Below are 15,966 nucleotides of genomic sequence, written 5' to 3' on the forward strand. Positions count from 1 at the left end.
GGGGTGAGAGGATTCACCAGAGACAGAGTGGAGAGCAAAACAGGCAGATTGATGAAGTATACTGCTGAGGGAAGTAGCGGGTGGGTCAGCAGGGGTCTGCTACATCATGTGGGTCATCTCCCTGGCTGGGGATCGAACTCATGCTGTGGTGGCTTTGGTAGCTTCACAGTGCTATGTTTTATCTTGTTGCTCCACTGGAGATGGCCCAGGTGTTAACTGTTTTAAACTGACCAGAAGAAACAAATTAAGGAGGGAAAGAGGGAAACTGCTCTGTCTACTGTATTCTGTGCTTGTGGAATGATAGCTCCTAGGAATCTAAAGTGAGAAATTCCTCTCTATGTTATGAAAATAATTCTTGGTAGATTTTTGTGTAAAGAAGTCTAACTTTTATGATGTAAATATATACTTAATATTTAAAAAGTTTTCCCTCTAAAGCCCAGGATTTTTTTTTTACGGACAATTCTAGTAATAGAAAATAAGTTAAAAAACTATCTGAAATTTGGCCCTTCCTGGTGGTGCAGCAGGTTAAAGCACTGCACTAAGAAGCTTAAACCACTTCCACATGAGTTCGATTCCCACCTGCCCCGGAGGAGATCCACATGGTGAGGCAGACCTCTCCTGTCCCGCCCACTGCTCCCCTCAGCAGTGTACTTGGTCATTCTGCCTGTTCTGCTCCCCACTCTGTCTCTGGTGAATTCTCTCACCCTCCACATCTCTGGCCTATACCCCAGTTCTGTATGAATAAATAAATAAATCTTTTAAAAAAACCCAAAAAACTATCTGAAGTTTTATATTAATCAATGTATTACTTCTTATATTTATTGTTTCCATTTAGGATTTTTCCCAAGCAGTTCTCAAGGGTGTGATGCATTTCTTCGTCACAAGATGACACTGATATCTCCTTCAGTATTGAAGAAATATGGTATTCCCTTTGACAAGGTATATTATCATTACTCTTAAACAAATTCATTGTGTGTATAGTATTTGTGTTTCTGATACATTTAATGTTAGTTAATATAGCTTTAACTTCCAGTAGCATTTTTAAGATGTGGGGTGAAAAATTCAAACTCATTTTATTAACATAACAATAATTTATCTGAATACTAATTTGAAATTACTTTTATTCCAGAGTACATTTACTAGAGATTTATACTGTTCACTTATAACAATTTGACAGTGAAATATTGCACATTCAACAAGATAAGAAGTAGTATTTTTGCTACTTTTATTTGAGCAACATAATTTATATCTATATGATTTATTTAGTAAAAAGAATACAGAGCAATTACTATTAGCAGTTTGGTGAGTTAGAATTAATGATTGTGGTACCAGTATTTTGCTTCTAAACACATTTGAGCATAATACAATTGAGATTTCATTATGGATAAAGTGGTATGATGATTTAATAATGAGATAGTGCTTCTTTGGAGTATTTCTGAAGATTAAGTTCTGTAAGACTCAGTACATGCTAGATCCCTCTTTTTTAGTGCCTATTGGTAGATATTGGGTCAGAATATTACAGAGTATGAACATTTTTATGTGAAGAAACTGAAATGAAAAAGCTTTTGACGATAAATAAAAGCCTTTCCTCAGTTGGAGGAGAATTAAGTACTTAGCTGCTTGCAGAAACATTAAAAAAATAGCTCTTCTCTCTCCATTTTTTATTTGACTTTTCCTCCCATAATCCTTGCTGTTTTTTACCTTAGAAACTTTTCATTTGTGACTGAATCTTTAACTTCTTTATCTCAGCTCCTTGAAGTCTCTCTCCCACTCCTTCCCCCATATTTGGTTTTGTTCAAAGCAGAATTTTTGCAAGTACCAAGACTCATTCTTCAACTTGTGGTTTTTGCTCCCTCAGAAACCATCTATGCATAAGTCATAAATGCACCATACTTCTCTTGTGTAACAAGAATGCTCTCTCCACTGGTCTACTCACATACTTTTACTCATGACAAAAAATGTATATTTCTGAGACATACTGTGGGGGGACTTCTACAGGTATGGATTGGAGCCGATTATGGGCTGTAGCAGTATCACAGGTACAGTGGGCAGAGGCTGTGCACCCTGGAATGGCCCAGCAGGCATTTAAGTCATGAATATCATCAGTGATCCTTTGAGGTGGTTGACATGACCTTGATTAGGTATTATTATTATTTTTTTTAAAGATTTATTTATTTGGCCCTCCCTGGTGGCACAGCAGGTTAAAGCACAGCACCGAGAACCTAAAGCCACTTCTGCATGAGTTCGATTCCCGCTGGCCCCGGAGGTGACCACATGGCGTGGCAGACCTCTCCTGACGCGCCCGCTGCTCCCCTCAGCAGTGTACTTCGTTGATCTGCCTGTTCTACTCCCCACTCTGTCTCTGGCGAAGCCTCTCACTGCCCCTGAGCCTCTGGCCTGTACCCTAGTTCTGTATGCACAAATAAATAAATCTTTAAAAAAAAAATAAGATTTATTTATTTGTGCATACAGAGCTGGGGTACAGGCCAGAGGCTCAGGGGCAGCGAGAGGATTCACCAGAGACAGACTGGGGAGCAGAACAGGCAGATCAGTGAAGTACACAGAGGGCGGGCCAGGAGAGGTCTGCCACGCCATGTGGATTCCCGGGGCAGGCGGGAATCGAACTCATGCGGAAGTGGCTTCAGCTTCTCAGTGTTGTGCTTTAACCCACTGCGCCACCAGGGAGGGCCCAGGTATTATTATTTAAGTTGAAATAGTCAAAGACAATGGAAGAGTGGACTAGAGTTCCCCAAGAAGTAAAAATCTTTATAGGTTTTAGAAGTTGGTAATAAATATTGATACAACAGCTTTTTAGACAGGGCATTAACTGAAGTTGCTGGAACCAGGATGGTTCATTTCCCATAAATGGAGGTCTTTGGAGCTTGCAATTTCCCTTTCAATTTGGGGAGGAGGAAGCAGGTGCCCTTTACACCTTTCTGAGCAGTGAGTCATGAAGTATTACTTGGTGGATCACTAGATGCACCAGACTTTCATCTGGTCTTTTGAAGAATGGACATTTCATGGTTTCTGTGAGTAGTGGCAGAATGTTAGCCCTCAGATGATGAGACATCAGTGACTCTGAGGACATATGAAATATGAAAGACTTCTACTTCCACCTTGATAGACTTCATTAAGATGAGGACTACTACTCAAGGATCTTATTGTATGACGATAATGCAACACTGGGCAGAGTAGCATAGGCTTTGGAATTAAACTTCCCAAGTTCATTCCTGATTCTGTCACTTACACAAACTGCATAATATTTCTGAGCCTTGGTGTCATCATCGTCTGGATAATGGGGTGAATTATAGTGCCTACTTAGTGGAGGTCTTATGAGGATGAAAAAAGATAGTATATATGAAGCATTTTGCTATGCCTGTGTTATATAGTGACATACTCTTCCTCTTCAGTCCAGATGTTTCCCTGTAGGCATTTACAATTAGAAAAATACATATTTTTCTCCTTTTCCAATGAGTACATTTCTACATATTCATATGAAAAATTGCGTTTTAAAAGTTACGTCTTGCTTTTAAATTACATGCATCTATAACTTTCATGATATTGGATTGTGTTGCTTGTTTAGTCTTAGAGTGAAGTGGACTTGTTTCTGTACCTGTACTGTCATTTTAGCTTGTTGTATAAAGGGGTAAATTAGTCTTACATTCTGACTAATTGAAACTGACCTGTTTCTAGAAATTATACAGAGGCATAAAATTTAGTTTTATTTGATGAAATAAATGCTCTTTTTCAATATTACAAGAGCAGGATTTTCTCAGTAGAATAGAGAAGGATTATAGGTAAGATTCTGTTAACCAATAAAGGTAATTTCCTTATTCCAGTAGCAGCAATTCTGTTCTCTTCCCATACCATTACAGTGTAGGAACAGGTGAACAGGGTGAGTTTTGCCTTATAACATAGTTCAAAGAAGTGCCTAGTTTCCAATCAAAATAATAATTGATAAAATTTAGTGATACTATGAAAAGAGAATCAGGCTGTGTTCTTCTGTGACTCAGAATGATGGACCTTGAACCATGTTGAACACCGATAAGCCATTCTTTGCCTGCTAGGTGGAAGGTAAGTTGTCACTCAACTGCTGAGAGTTGAGTGAAACTGGCTATGGTGAAATGGGGGAGGGAATGATGACCTAAAACTCAGAATTGTTGGAAAAGAAAATAACTCCAAATCGCATTTTCACATCTCTGAATTGTCAATTGAATTTCATTATATGCACCTGTTGGTGCACATATTCATATGTTCATTTCTTGATACTTTAGGAATGAAAGTAACCATAGTGACTGAACTAGTGAGTAATAAATCTAGTACAGTTTGCGCAAATTAAAAAAAACACTGAAAAATTTAATTTCACTATTTTTTGTATGCTCATGGTATATTTTGTGCTTTTTTGTAATTATAAAAAGCCACATATTTTTATTTTAAAAAATAGCAATGGAATAAATGCATTTTTTAGTGTTTGCTTTTCCTTATACATTTGCCCATTTTATTTTATTTTTGATTACACTCATACATGTACATACACAGAATTTTTCTGTTAATTGGAATACACTTAGTTGTATGCATTTTAAGAATTATGGATGAATACTTTGGTGAATACCATCAACTCTTTAGCAAACAAAAATTCATAATAAAGTCTGTTTGGCGTGCATTATCAAAGTTTTTGTATCTCTAGCTTAAAACATGTTAATTATATGACTTATAATAGAAATCCAGTAAAGTGAATTTTTAAAGTATTAAGACATATACACTGTGATAAAATAAGCAGATTGGTTGCTAATGCGAACAAGACATTGTAATATCTTAAAGACATTTGCAAATTAAATATAGTGTTTTTGATTATGGATTTAATGATTGAACTAGTGGGTTATTGGAAAAGTTAATACTTTTCAATATATTTCCTTAAGTTCAGTACTTGTTTAAAATTATCTTTTAAGTTTCCTGAAAAGTTATGAAAAGATTTGGGGGACTTATGTTGGAATTACTTGGTAGCAAGGCATGTTTTCCTTGTTTTTTAAAAGAGGAAGTCTATTTTAATTGTGTTTGCAACTTGGGAAAGCATATAATTGGAAAATATTCTATGTATTTTACCCTGTAGATAACCCAGGAGGCTGGAGAATTTATGATCACTTTCCCTTATGGCTACCATGCTGGTTTTAATCATGGTTTCAACTGTGCAGAATCTACAAATTTTGCTACTGTCAGATGGATTGACTATGGAAAAATTGCTAAATTGGTAAGTTATGGTTCATAAATAAAATATAAATTAAATGTGTATCCTGGTTATTGTAGTGGAAAAGTTAAGATTATATACAATATTTTTTTTTCCTTATTGATGTTGTGTGCTCTCATCATGATAATTTATTTCAGAATAGATATATTTATTTTACAGAGGCTGTATTATGATTTGTAGCTATGTTTTTGTTTTAGGATTAATATGGAACACTTTACCTTGAAAGGTAATTTTATGCAACTGCTGTTTGCTTTTTTTCTTAAGGTCACCAATTGGTTTTTTGCAAGACTTTCTGGTTGCTCCCTGTGGTTTCATGTTAGGTACACTTGGATCTCTCCATATTAGAAGTCAGTCCATGGGTTTAGGAATAAATAACTATTTACAGAGGAAAGTGTCTGATAAAATTGTAACTAGAGAATGAGGGAGGATAGTAAGAAGAAATGATTTAAACTGTCCTGATTGCAGAAATGAATTTCTTGATGTAGAACTCATTTTAACAAGGAATTTATCTTCATGTTAAATTTGGTGTAAAATTTTGTATTTTTTGCCTAGTATATTTCATTTAATTCACATACTGTGTATTTTCATTCACAAGCAGCAACTTCTGTTAAATTTAATTAATTTCCCCCTGTGGTGTGAAATAGAGAACATCTTCAAAGTAATGGTGGATTCTATTAGTTAGCTTCCTTTCCTGTGCTTTTTGAGGCAAAGGTGTTGGCTAGCAGAGGACAGCTTCCAAATGAAACTGTTTTACAGAGTATGTAAAATAGATATAGATTTACTAGAAAATGATACATACAGTTTATTTTAGCCACTGTATGGTGTTTCTCTGTTATTCATTCTAATTAGGTAAAATTTACACACAGAACTATTGGGTACAATGGATAGAAATACATTCAGAGTAGATAATTTTGGGTTTATGTGTATATTTAGAAAAATCACATAATGTATTAAACGTATTAGCTCTCTGTTAGCCTGGGAAGTATTTGAATGAATTCTTCACATAAAAGAAAGTTTCTGCTATTAGAAGACTCCTGTTCTGAGTAATTTCTATTTATGAGGGGTGATTTAGAAAGGAATGGACCTGAATGACTTCTTTCTATTATACATCTTGCATATTACAATAAACCTAATAAAAAGAAGAAAGCTCAGTGCATGTACTTGGCTGACTACTTTTGTAGAAATGTAATGCTTGTACCTGCTTGAAATGCTTGAAATAGTCATAGCCTCGAGGTGGTAACAAGGTGTGTTATTTTATGGTTTGCATCTTTAATCATTGACAGAGTGAGTCAGCTATCACAGCTGCTCAGAGTCACTAGAAAAATTACTTGGTGCTTGTTTACTATAGTTTTCAGATCTAATTCATGGTATTGGCCGTAATAGCTTCTCCTCTAGGCTAAGGTATCTTAAATGCATTTCACACAGATGTTTGGGGTGTGTTTTCACATTTCTTTGTAGGAGTGGGTGAAAGTAGATGTGAGAGATTGATTGTCATCATCCTCTGACATCTTGACTGACAGAGCCTAGAATGGTGAATTGTTTGTTAGAAGCAGGGCACTGTAGTGGAGGAGGCAGGGATCTGAAGGGATCGTTTACTTCTAGTTAGTCACAGAACATTAAGAAAGACATTAATTGTTTTGTTACTTCCATTTAAATTAGAAATATCTTTTTAATGTATAAGGTTTGGAAAGGAATTCTTATGTAATGTTCAGGGTATGTGATTTATATCATTTGGATTAGTTAAGGTTGATTTCTGGTTTGGATCTTGTATTTTACTAGGGTATAAAATGTTCAGTGTTGTCTGTGCCACTTTAAGCTTGTCTTAATTACATGTGTTTTAGGTATTTTTAAATATTCACTCTTCCCTTGTTTTTGGTGAGTTTGTCCTTCTGAGAGAATGTATTATTTGTTTTCTGTTGTTGCTGTAACAAAGTAGTTTTTAATACAGTACCCATTTACTGTATCATAATTCTGTAGGTAATAGCGCTGACATTGGTCTTATCAAACTAAGCAAAAATCATGGTGTTTGCAATGCTGTGGTGTTTTCTTTTTTTTCTTTTACTGGAGACTGTGGATGAATCTCTTTCCTTCTCTTTCATCCCTACTGGCTAACTTCAAAACAGTTCAGAACTCTTGTAGTCATAGGACAGAGTTCCTTTCTGCTTTTCAGCCCCCTCTGTGCCTAGAGGCTTCTCTTGGATCCTTGCATGTTGAATCTTATATTTCAGAACAAGCACTCTGCTAAATCCCTTTTGATATGTAAGATAGCACATTTGTACAGATTTTAGAAATTAGTATATCTTTATCTTATTGGGGGGCATTGAGGTGGACAGGGGTGTGGGGGACATTTTGACTACTACCAAGGGTTTCAATTAATAATTGATTTTGCTATAATTAGGAATCTACTTAGAATCAGATAACTACTTTTAGTTATTCTGTATAAAAGCAGGGAACTTAAACGTGTAAGAGGTACCGTTTTGAATATTTCCCTCACATATTTTTATGCTTTTTAAAGTTAAATATAATAATAATGTTTTCTTTGAAATTTTTCCCCCTTGACAATTCTTAATAAGTTCTGTTACATTATAGTGTGCTGTACTGGCATTTTTTTGCACATATTGGTAGCTTTATCATTTATTTGAAACACACTTCTTTTAATCTCCAGGTTTGTTTCTTACAAGTTTGCTATATTTTGTATGTATGTGTGCATATGTACATAATGTGATTTTTTATTTGTAGGAAAATTTTGAGCTGGGTTATTAGTTTTTGCATTTTGTTGGAGACAAATATAAAATATAGTAGATTACTTATGAATTGCATGTAAAAGACTTAGCTTTAGGAATGCGTAAATTTATTTGTCTTAATTCTTTGTCTTCTTCAGTTTGTTCTAAGTGATATCTACTAAAAGTGATAATGAAATGTGCTTTTGGGAATGATAATTTAAAAAAAACAACACTGTGCTGCTTCATAGTTAAAACACTAAGAAAGGCATCTGCTATACTTGCCACCTGGTTGATTTGTTTATGTTAAAGCACCTGATAAAGTACTTGTGATACAGTGTTACTTAATTTGGCAGAATGTTTGGGGCTTTACTGATTATATTTCATGTAATACAAACCAAGAATTTTAATGTGAGTCAGACAAGAGCTGTTACAAAAGCCTATTTTTTTTTCTTTTAGATGAAATGCCTTTCAAGACTGGCCAAACATGTTTAATATATAATCCTTTTAATATACAAAACTGTAGTTACAAGCAGCATCCATATAGTAGGTTGGGAATAGGGTATACCTGAGAGCATGATAGGGCAAAGAAAGATTTTCAGGGTTCCTGCTGCTTTTCTTGTCCGTAGTCACTCTGTGGACTCTGGGAGCATGAGGTATTTAGCAGAAGGCAAGTTAGAGCAGCCACAGGCTGAGTTCTCACACTGAGACCACACTCAAAGGCTCCTACAACATTTTATCTCTTCATCATGGCAGCCTTTAGGGCAAGCCAGATCCAGTTAAGAGAAAACATGAAGGTGATTGTTACCAGTAGGAGATTCAACCATCAATCCTCAGCATTCTGTTGATCTTACCTTTGGGAAGAGTTTTCTAGTGGCTGTTAGATTGAAATCGTCCTCGGAGGACAGTAGTCCAGAAAAAATGAATGGATCTGGAAAGGAAAGGAAAGGAATTACAAATTCTTTGACCCAGTAGGGCAAAAATTTTGCCAGGCATTGATCAAGATTCTTCTCCCAGACAGACTGGGCTTGAGGAGGTCTGTTGGAAGAACTTTTGGTCAGTGGTTCTCATGGAAGCATGGTGGCACAGTGACCTGCAGGTGGAATCTATAGTTTGTGTGTGCAAAAGAGAAAGGATAGAAATCAGAAACAATTCAGAACTGAAGTACCTACTTCTTAACAGACCTGGGTAGTGAACGTGAAGTGATCCTTTTAGTCCAGGGCTGGGAGAGATTTGAGACCTCCTTTTTCTTTGGGGCTAGCTTTGTTTGTCTTAGAAATTGTTGATTATCCCAAAGTCCTCCTCTACCTAGCCTATGGCTCTTGGAGAGCTCTAGTTGTCCCTCCCAGATGTCATGACTAGGCCAAGGTAGAACAAGATTCTTGCAGATAGATGTTGCCCCTTGATTGTTAGGGGGTTCTCTAAGGCTTCCAACTTGTTCATGTTGTCCTAGTTGATATGGAAGCAGATTACCTCAGGGGTTTGAGGCAAAGATGTTCCACTTAAGCTGAGAGAAGTCAAACTTTGAGGGCAGGTTCTCTTGCACATTTTGAGCTCAGTCTTGGGGTACTCATTGAGGTGATGCACATTAACTCTCGTCTATGATAGGTGCAGATGGTGAGGATAGCCACAGCACACAGCACACAGCCACAGGGATGGGTTGGAGGCATTGATCTGAAAGAACATGTATCTTCCTTCTGGGGCAAGGCTGGTCAGCACAGAATCTAGGATTTGATCAAATCCCTCACTGTCAATTGGAATTTCAGGGTGTCTGTCAGGGCCTCACTGCACTTGAAGTTGATTTCAGACCAGAAAGGGCAATGGGAAAAGCTTGGATTCTCCAGCACTGACACCTTAGCCATCTTCTTGTTTCCTTGGCTGAGAGTGGAACTGGAGCAGAACCCTCATCTGGGTCCCATTGCGTCAGTGGGCTAACTTTACTCGAAACCATTCCTGCCTCTTTTCTACACAGACTCCAAAAAGAAAATTCTAGGTTTTGAAAAGGTAGCCTTTAGGCTCACTGATATATTGGCAATAATTTTGGCTTTGGTCAGAAAGGATCTATTTGTCCCATCAAGTGACTAATGTGGATAGGATAAAGTTCCATTTTTCCCCAATTAATATCTGTATGCTATTTGCCAAAGCACCTAGTGTCTATGTATGATAACCACACATGTACTATATAGAACCTGTTCGATGGTAGCACAAAAGTGAGAGTAGAGAGTTAGGCCTGCCAAAGATTCAAGGACTGCTTCTTTTGTTGTTGACTACTTGACTTCTGTTGGTGTCCCAGAGTGTGACGACAGGTTTCTGTGGGTTTCATTTGAATGTATTAATACCTGCTGTTAGATGATGTTTGTTCAAGAAACCTTACCTGAATTTAAGAGATGGCTACCATGGATTAGAATTCTTACTCCATTATTTGTGTTAAGTGCAATTATTTGCCTTCCACTTCTCAAGTCTCTGGATAATTAATATATATTTTTTTAATATTCAAAAGTGTAGGTTTCTTATAAAAAAGGGAAAAGAATAAAAGATACTTGCATAGACATAAATGGGCAGCAAGGGCCACCTCTGAAAGGGACAGGCAGCTAAAAGAGAGACCTGCATAGTTACAGGTGGGCAAAAGGGCTATTCTTGATAACATTATTATTTTGTGGTTATTCCATTGCCTGTATATTTCCTGGTGTGTTTTTTTCTCTCTCACATGTATGCAGGTGGCCCCCTTTTATAGTATCTATCCAGATTCATCTTTCATATAGCTGCTTTTTTTGGTATATAGATTGTGTAAGACAGGCATAGGTAGAAGTCAGTAATGTTGTCTCATTGCTTTAATAGGAATTGATCAGAGTCTGTTTCCGAAAATCTGTTACCCCAGGTTTGTCCTCTTCCTCTCATTTCTCTTTGATTTTCTTTTCTTCTCTTCTCTTCTTTCCTCTTCAGTAAGGATCATTCATTTCTCTTTTGCCTTGACCTGCAAAATATAGCATAATTCTTCTTTACTTATGACAGTGTTGCATCTGATAAAGTTGAAAATTATAAATTGAAAATGTCATTAGTCAAAAATGCATTTAATATATATAACCTGCTGAATGCCATAGCTAAATCTTGCTTATTTAAACATGCTCAGAACACCAGTTCTTAACACAAAACCTTTTTTACAGTAAAGCATTGACTCATGTAATTTATTGAGTACTGTACTGAAAACCAGTCTGTAGAGTATCAGCTATTTGCCCTTATGATCATACAGCTGATTGGGATCTGAGACTTGCATCACAAAAGAGTATTACACTGCATATTGCTAGTAGGAAGAGATCAAAATTAATATATGATTTCTACTATATTATGGTGTGCCTGTGCTTTCATACCACTGTAAAGATGAATAATTGTCAACCAAGCCATTGTAAGTTGAGGACTGTCAGTGTAGCCAAATCCTATATGAAGCTCTAGTTAAAAAAAAAAAAATATATTGCTTTAAGAGGACCTACCTATCTGGGAAGGCCATTATATAATTTTTCTCCATTTAACTAATCTGAAGTAAGATTTTTACTAAAAATAAGAGAAATGTTCTAGTTAGTCACACACGCATTTGCCTCTGACATAGGTAGTATTCAGCTTTGTTGCAGGCTCAGCAAGTTCCTCCTCTGCAGCAGGCATTGTATTACATGAATGTACAAGGAGGAAAGGCTTTTTTTTTTTGGTCTTCTGGGAGCTTTCATAACAAGCAGAATGGCTTTTAATAAAACTCCATTTGCAAAGCTACAGTGTGAGTGGAAGTTACCATTCAGTCATTTATTTTAGGCATCTTTATAGCTTTGAACATTAGTCTAGAATGAAATGCTATATATATATCTTTTTTTTTCTGGTAAAGATTTAAAAATATGTAACAGCTTAACAATTGAAATGAGATATTAGTGCATATTTGAGATGTCTTTTTTCCATTTCTGGAGCATTCCTTCTTTCTGTGGTGAAATGGAGTCCATGATTACTTCTGTGCGGCAGCTGTGGTGGCCCTCACAGGCCTACTTCCTGGCTAGCTTGGATCAAAGAGCTGGCCTGCAGGTTGTATTTCATTTTTCCGTTTGGTGGAATGAAGTGCAGTTGTTTTGATGTTAGGTTTGATGGATTTGTTTGCCACTGCATTCATTAGCTTCACATCAAAAAACTGACAGGCTGTTAAATGAAACTTTGGCTTAGATTTTCAGCTTGACTGTTTGGAGACATTTGTGAAGATATTTTGTTTTTGTGTTGTAGCAGCCTCAAGCACTGTGATTGTCTCCAAGGGAAGAAAAGTTATTTACTGTACTGATTTTCTTGAGTAAAAAAGAATCATTGTCTTGGGGACAGTCATATCTAACCCACACCATCAGAAGTAGTGTATTTATGACAGTGTGTGCAGTGTGAGAGACTTATCTATGGCATGATAAATAATCTTATCTTCTTAGAAAAAATGATAGTATCTAGTGACTACAAAATGGTATCTCTCATTTTGCATTTATTTTATTTTAAGCAATAATCTATTAATACGCTATGCCAGAAGGTTGAAAAATTGTACTGCAGAGCTGGGAATGTTCTCTTATGAACTCCAGGAGTGTTTTTTCACTATGTAATTTTAAAGCATTCTGACATTTGAATCCTCAAACGTTTGAACAAGTTTAAAAAGAGATGATAGAATTTTGAAATTGATTTCCCTTTAATCTGGAAGGGATTTCAACTATTAAATTGTCTTGCATACAAGAACCATGATATGGGTTCATTTTATTTTATATTTCATTCCTTCTCTTATATTAAATTTAGTATGTCTTAAATCAGGTAGGATCCTTCCCCCCCAAAATCTTTAATATTAGACAGTTTTTATTAAAACAATCAGAAATCACTTTAACAGTGAGTCTCTAGGTTATATTTTAGTATGTTTTATGTCACAAAATACCAGTATAGTGACAGTTCTATATTATTATGACATGTGAAGAAAAGAAAATGTAAACTGTTGTGCACATTGCTCATTTAACAGTTGTTGACAGTCTAATTTTAAGTGTCTAGTACAACATATATAATATAAGGTTAATGAGCATAGGGATTTTATATTCTTTTTTTATTTTTACCTCTACTTTGTTTCTGGTTGGTAGGTCCTGGTGGTATAACTTAGTGATGCTGATACATGGTTCTGCTGTGCTTCTTTCATATAGCTTGAAGTAGAGCAGAGAAAATATAACGTGGGGAGTAAAATTACATGAAGGCATGTTCTTAAGCGCTTGTATTCTGACTGGGGAGTTAGTATTTGTATATCTGGAAAAGGTTGTAAGAGGAAAATTATTGATATTATGATCCCATTTTATTTTGATGAAGTATTAAGTTATAGGATTCAGAAAATCTGAGACTTTAAATATTATAGTAGAAAGTCAGTTCATTAATATATGTATATAGGACTGTTAGGAGAGATATTTGGGGCCTCAACTAAGGAGCCTAATTCCATTTATTGTTAAATTTTCTGGAGTAAGGTATTTGAATGGAAGTAGATATATGGTTTAGAGCATTAATGTTTAGTTACTAACTGTAAATCAAGATATTGTCTGTTTTTGAGTTTTAATTTGCCTGTACCCTAAGAGTGATTGAATTTTTGAGCATGTCTTTAAGCCTGTCTCCTTTTATGTAATTTGATAGCATTATAATAGTCAACTTCTATTATCTACTACTTTGTCCAGGGCACTTTATATGTATGACTTCATGCCATCTCTGTCATGGGGAACATTCAGAAATAAACTCATATCTTCTTTGTTCTACTAACCCCCTTTCCCAAACCAAAAAGTTGGGGTATTGTATAAAATGAGGATGATGACTGAACTTGGAGGCATGAGGTTGACCCTTAATGTGTTGTATCCATCTGGACTCACCTCCTGGGCTATGATGGATTAAATAGAACTCTGCCAAGTATGTGATTTGTGAGATCACTTTCAAGGGATTTAGAATGATTCTCTCCTGTATATGTTTGACATCTTCAGGTGACCCCAGACCTCAAAAGATCTGGTAATTTGTTTTTACTCGAATTCATTAAAAACATTCACAACAGCTCTGCCACATAGAATAGAATAATTATAACACAAAAACATTAATTCAAAAAATACAAGCACCCCTGTGTTTATCATAGCACTACTTACAATAGGTAAATCCTGGAAACCACACAAATGTCCAAAACTAGATGATTGGATCAAGAAGATGTGATTGTCATATATAGGTAATGGAATGCTATTCAGCAATCAGAAAAGATAAATTCATTCCATTTGCAGCAGCATGGGTGGAACTAGAAGGGATTATATTCAGTGAAATAAGTCAGAAAGAAAAAGAAAAATGGTTTCACTTATAGAAAGAATTTAAGAGAACCAAATAAGGCAGGAGGGAAAATGTATTGTTATTGTGATATAAAGCAATACAAAAACAAATAGACAATTATAAACCAGAAAGATTCTACAGGAGAGGGGGAAAGAGAGGGATCAGAAAGAGGGAGGAATGTGGGAGGCAGTGGTGATGATGGGAGGGGGAAGAGGGAAGTAAACATTTTTATAAAGTAAACAATATTGTAAATAGATATATAAAAAATAAAGCAAACTAAAGAAAAAATAAATGTAATTTATGTATAAATGTAATGTTTAAATTTACCACATTTAAAATTTTTCTTCTGAGAACTTGAAGCTTTCCAGCCTGTACCTGAAATCCATTTAAAAAACTGAATTAATCACCTCAACTCAGGTGATGAAACCTAACATTTCAAATCAGGAAAGGATTTCCTTTTTTCCTTTCCAATTTGAAGGTTTGTAGCTACAGCAAGAAAAAGAAAATGTGGGCCTTATGAATACAGTCAGTTCTTCTACCAAGAGTAACTGTCTTTGGGGAAAAATCAATCTGCCTTGCAGAGTTTAAAATGCTTTCCTAATTGATTAAAAAACCTATTAGAAATGTCCATACATGAATTGAAAGGCAACATGAAGAAGTGTAAAGAGCACAATTTGGAAGTTGAAGGACCACATTAGAATGTAGGCACTACTGCTTGCTCGCTAGCAGTTTGGTTCACTTGATAACTTAATGATCTACTTGCTGATTGTTGTTCTTAAGACCTTGCCCAAAAGATCACAGTTTTTTTTAAATTATTATAAAATGTGCTAACTTAGAGAAAAAACTAGTTAAAGGAGAACTTGGGGAAATTACACAAGAGATCCATACTATTGACCCAGCCACATGGTGATTTTTCTTTCTAGTGCAAAAACTGAATGTGAATTAGTATTTCTTAAATCAGACACTCCAGCCATGGTCATTGTTTCCTTCCCTTCAAGATATCTGTTTTATGCTGATGTGAGAATTTCCAGTTTTAAGCTTTGATGTAAATGTCTTACTTGATCATTTAATCTTTGAAGCAAAAGAAATTTTTAATGGACTTACATTGAGGTCAGTGACTATAGTTAACTTTTTAAATCTGTAGATCTGCAGTCTGTCCTCCCTCTGCTTTGAGCAGGTGTTAGAAGGTGAGTCTTTCTGGAACTGCTGATCGGAACCTACTGTGAGATTACTCAGAGTTTTAAAGCTATAGGAGCTCTTGTGGTGCCACTGCCAGACTCATTCTCAGGCAGAAAACTCAGAGTAAATAAGGTAATAGCTGAGTACATTTTTGATAAACAAAATGAAATACAATAAAGGGTAAAGAAAGTATCTTTATTACTGTTTTAACAGTTCTACACCTTTGCAATTAAAAGATTTAGAATCTTAGTCAATTCAAAGAGGAAGGTATCTTCAGTTAGGCAGGCCCTAAAAAAGTGTACTATAATACATAATCCTAGCACTTACTTCTTTTTCTATTTTAGCCATGCTTATTACTTTTAACTTGCTGTGCTTTTTACCCCTTGCAAACTGTGGTCAGTAATATTATTATTATTTTTTTACCTCTTTCTAAATGAATAAGCTAAAACATAGATGGATACTGTAAAGGATGATTTCCAACAAAGCAGCTCAGAA

At 35.6% G+C, this 15,966-nt stretch overlaps 1 protein-coding gene across 1 annotated transcript in view; it reads left to right on the plus strand.

Moving 5' to 3' along the window:
- Nucleotides 1-15,966, plus strand: part of KDM4C (lysine (K)-specific demethylase 4C) — a 349,283-nt gene that overhangs the window by 98,172 nt on the left and 235,145 nt on the right. Inside the window, exons 7-8 of the mRNA XM_004677654.2 lie at nucleotides 836-939; nucleotides 5,111-5,248. Of these exons, the coding sequence (XP_004677711.1) occupies nucleotides 836-939; nucleotides 5,111-5,248 (242 nt within the window). The remainder of the gene's footprint in view (nucleotides 1-835; nucleotides 940-5,110; nucleotides 5,249-15,966) is intronic.

Source organism: Condylura cristata, unplaced genomic scaffold, assembly GCF_000260355.1.
Source record: "Condylura cristata isolate star-nosed mole 26May11 unplaced genomic scaffold, ConCri1.0 scaffold00006, whole genome shotgun sequence".
Lineage (NCBI taxonomy): Eukaryota > Metazoa > Chordata > Mammalia > Eulipotyphla > Talpidae > Condylura > Condylura cristata.